The sequence below is a fragment of the Hoplias malabaricus genome, chromosome X2 (genome assembly GCF_029633855.1).
Source record: "Hoplias malabaricus isolate fHopMal1 chromosome X2, fHopMal1.hap1, whole genome shotgun sequence".
Classification (NCBI taxonomy): domain Eukaryota; kingdom Metazoa; phylum Chordata; class Actinopteri; order Characiformes; family Erythrinidae; genus Hoplias; species Hoplias malabaricus.
The window spans coordinates 51062390-51066508 of NC_089819.1; the positions used below are offsets into that span (position 1 = coordinate 51062390).

Consider the following 4119-nt stretch of genomic DNA (forward strand, 5'->3'; position numbering starts at 1 on the left):
CATGATTTAAGCTTTGTTTACAGCGGATTCAGATCGTAGTGATATATATCGTACGATGCCAAGTACTCTCTGTTTAAGTTATAAAGTGTGTGGAAAAAGTCCAGGCACAGTTTTGTTGCTAGGTTACATGTATTTTTGCGGAGTGATACCTGAAGAGCTTCGGTCAGAGTGCCATCCCAGTAAACATATAGCCGTTGATTCAACGCTGAAATAACGTAATGACTGCCGTCTAATCAACGTTCTCTTAAGGTTGAAAATGAAATTTGAAAGACATAAGACATATTTTGGACGTCCATTGACGTTATCGATTGGTCACCACTTAACTAACTTATTAAGATGGATTTTGGACGTCCATTGACGTTTAAAATATGTCCTTGACGGACAGACTACTTTTAGACATATTTTGAACGTCCAGGGACGTTTCTTGTTTACTGGGATTGTCGTGTAATGTTTTCAATGGTATTAGGAAGAATTAGATTTTTTTGTTGTTGTTTTTTTTTCAGTGATCTAACAACACTCTGAATCCAGAATTGTACCCTTATTTACAACGCACTTTGTTTTTAGTTTTTAAGCTCAAGAATTCATTATTTAGACTTCGCCATTTGTTTATACCATTTCTTTCCAAAATCAAGCTTTTATCTTTGAGAGACTGCAGAAGATCAGCCTTCAATCTCGTGTCAGATCTAAACAATCTGATGTTACAGTTAGGGTCTGAAAAGATGTGGAGCTTTCAGGAAACCCTTACTGAAAAAAAATCAAAAATAATTCACTAGAACCAAAAGGGGATGTCTGAAACTGGGAGTAAAGGCTTAATGAGCCTTTTGACTGAGATTACTTTAATGTTGAAAAGCAGAAAATGCAGCCAGCTTCTAAGACTCATCTTTGCATGTGAGGAGGAATAATCTGCTGCTTTAAAGCTTCTAAATATTGGCTAATAATATAGGTTTGTGTATAAACCCCTGGAGTATAAAAGATTAGAAATGATTTGAAATGAAATCTCTTAAAGCTGGATTACAATCACAGTGTCATTATTTATCGCAGTAATTATTATCAGCATTTACTAAATGCGTATTGTTGATGCCCATTCTAACAGTCGGTCAGCTATAAAATAACTAAGATATGAGTTAAATGATTTAATCCTGACAACTCCAGAACAGGGAAAACAGGAGGTGTGTTTTCTAGGAAAACATTTCCGCAGGACAACATGAGAAAAGTGGAGGAATGGAAAAGTAGAGGAACTGAATATTAATTTTTCTCCAACAGCATGATGTATGAGCTGTGAAAACATGAACGTGTGCTCTGAGATCTCTTTTTAATTTTTCTTGACAGTGTTGCCCTGTCTCTGTGTGGGTGATTTATGGGACAGAAGTGACCTGCCTATGCCAAAGCCTTTTGTTTTGTTTTTTTTTTCACAACAAATTGAGAATTCTGTCCCGGAGCAGCTCTGTGAAGCTGATTCTGGAAATGTGTTTTCAGTCTGTGGGAGATTTGCTCTTCTGCCTTCTGATATTGCCCTCTCCCACTTCTGTTTCTTCATCAGTTCAATTACATTAGGTTTCCCATGTTTCAGGTTTACAGGATTTAGCAGAAGCTCTTATCCAGAGCAACTAACAAAAGTGTATCCTAGCTGGTACATATTGTAGGGTGTGGGTAACTCTGGTTAGATTTTTTTTTCATTCATTAATTCATTCATTATCTGTAAGCGCTTATCCAATTCAAGGTCTCCGTGGGTCCAGGGCCTACCTGGAATCATTGGGCGCAAGGTGGGAATACACCCTGGAGGGGGCGCCAGTCCTTCACAGGGCAGACACTTTTGAGTCGCCAATCTACCTACCAACGTGTGTTTTTGGACTGTGGAAGGAAACCTTAAGTTTTAATTGTATTAATTCCAATATATTAAGCCTGGCAAGTAAACAGACAATCTCTTATTAGTAAAAGAAATACAGGGTCAGCCATTTATATGGATACACCTTAATAAAATGGGAATGGTTGGTGATATTAACTTCCTGTTTGTGGCACATTAGTGTATGGGAGGGGGGAAACTTTTCAAGATGGGTGGTGACCATGGTGGCCATTTTGAAGTCAGCCATTTTGGATCCAACTTTTGTTTTTTCAATGGGAAGAGGGTCATGTGACACATCAAACGTATTGGGAAATTCACAAGAAACGTAACTTTATTTTTTCATGAGTTATTTACAAGTTTCTGAGCACTTATAAAATGTGTTCAAAGTGCTGCCCATTGTGTTGGATTGTCAATGCAACCCACTTCTCCCGCTCTTCACACACTGATAGCATCACCGCAGGAGAAATGCTAGCAAAGGCTTCCAGTATCCATGGTTTCAGGTGCTGCACGTCTTGATGGTATGGTGTGGTATATTACTATTCCCATTTTATTAAGGTGCATCCATATAAAAGGCCGACCCTGTATATTTAGCTTTGCGCCCTGTAGAGCAGGTGTTTACTTGTTTTGATTTACAAAACCAACAACCTCCAAATTTTGAGTGTATTTACAAAAAGGTATTTTAAAGCAGGATCATCTCAATTGTAATGGGTTAAACTCATTTCAAATTTCAAATGATGTTCAAGAAGCGTTATTGAACCAGCCTAGTTCTTCAGGAAAAGTATATTTAAAATATTATATAACATTCATACAGAAAAGATCAAGTCTCATTGTCACACTTTAGGAAATGTCTGTACAGTGTGTCCACTCTGTCCTGAAAAATGAGCATGTGAGCCTCAGACAGAAACCCTAACTCTTTGGCGAAAGGTTCTCTAGCTTCGTAAACCTGCCGCAGATGCTGAGCTGCTTTTCTGCAGAGATTTAGCTCTGTCAGGCGCTGGACCGTTTGGTCCCTGTACTCACAAGTGGAGTTGAGCAGCATTTGGTGGATATGCTCCCAGCGGTCCAGCACTCTGTATCCATGGACAAGCCCAGCCTCGTTATCAATGAACACCAGTTGACCCTCGGAAGTCCTGAGCAGGTTATTGGTCAGTCTGTCCAAGGCGAGTCTGTCCCATTGCAGGTTGAAGAGGTGGTTGGCGACTCTGTCGAAATTTGCCGTCAAGTAGTCGAATAGGATGAGGTCGGTCCACTGCAACAGTTCACTTGGGGTCAAGTTCTCCAAAGTTGAATATCCACCTGTCCCCAGTTGCTTCCTAAACTGGATGGGAATGGATACTTGTGTGGCATTGGGGACCCACTGTGTCAGGGACACGATAGTATTCGCCGACCAGTTCAAGGCTACTATACTGTCTCTGACCGCTGACCACTTCTGCCAAGAAGGGTCCGGCTTGGTCAGCACTAGAGGAGGCACATTGTTGATTCCCAGTAATGTGGCCACATGGAAGGAAAGGGTCTCTCCAAGTACTTGGTCTTGGTCAACTCCATAACGCACACAAACCCTACTGCCATCCTCAAGAGTTGCCAGGCGATTAGTGGCCCGGCCACAACCTGCTTCCAACTGGATCACTCGCAAACTCCCTGTGTGTTCCCACCAATCCCGACCAGGGACCTGAGGACTGTCCAGTATCTGTCCAGAGGAGGTGCATGAAGGATAACAGCTTGGAGAGGGAGTGCAGATGGAAGTGCACATAAAAGGCACAAGAAAAAAGCCCAGTGGTGGAGTCCTCATTGTTAGAAATAGAGTTGGGATTAGGGTGAATATCAGGTTAGATTAAGGTTAAAGTTAGGATTACATACGGAGACAGTATTAGGCCAGGATTAAGTTCTGAGTTGAGGTTAAGCCTGGAAAAATGTGAAGGATCAGGATTAAGCTCTGAGTTGAGGCTAAGCGTATGATTAGGGTCAGGCAAATGGAAGGATGAAATTTTACTGGATGTTTAGTTGAATGTAAGAACCTACAAATTAACAGTGGATGTGCAGTGATTTCTGCTGAACTTTAGACTTGTTCTTTCAAAGCCTTGCCCTCTCAGAGGTGTCTTCTGCCAAGGGTCACTTGTGATGTTGTAATTGGACTAGTGCCTGAGCTCTTTTTCTCAGTTCACTATATACTGACGTGTTGTTAACTGCTCCTCGAATGAATAAATGCTAAAATGAATAAAGTCATGAATAAAATGCTAAAGCACAAAAACACAGCAAAGTCTCACAGACAACATTGA

The 4119-nt window shown here is 40.9% G+C and overlaps 1 protein-coding gene across 1 annotated transcript; it reads right to left on the minus strand.

Moving 5' to 3' along the window:
* Window positions 1-2660: 2660 nt before the first annotated feature.
* On the minus strand, window positions 2661-4119 carry LOC136677415 (four-jointed box protein 1-like). The gene has a single exon (XM_066654934.1). The coding sequence runs from the start codon at window positions 3630-3632 to the stop codon at window positions 2661-2663; it is 972 nt and encodes a 323-aa protein (XP_066511031.1). The 5' UTR covers window positions 3633-4119.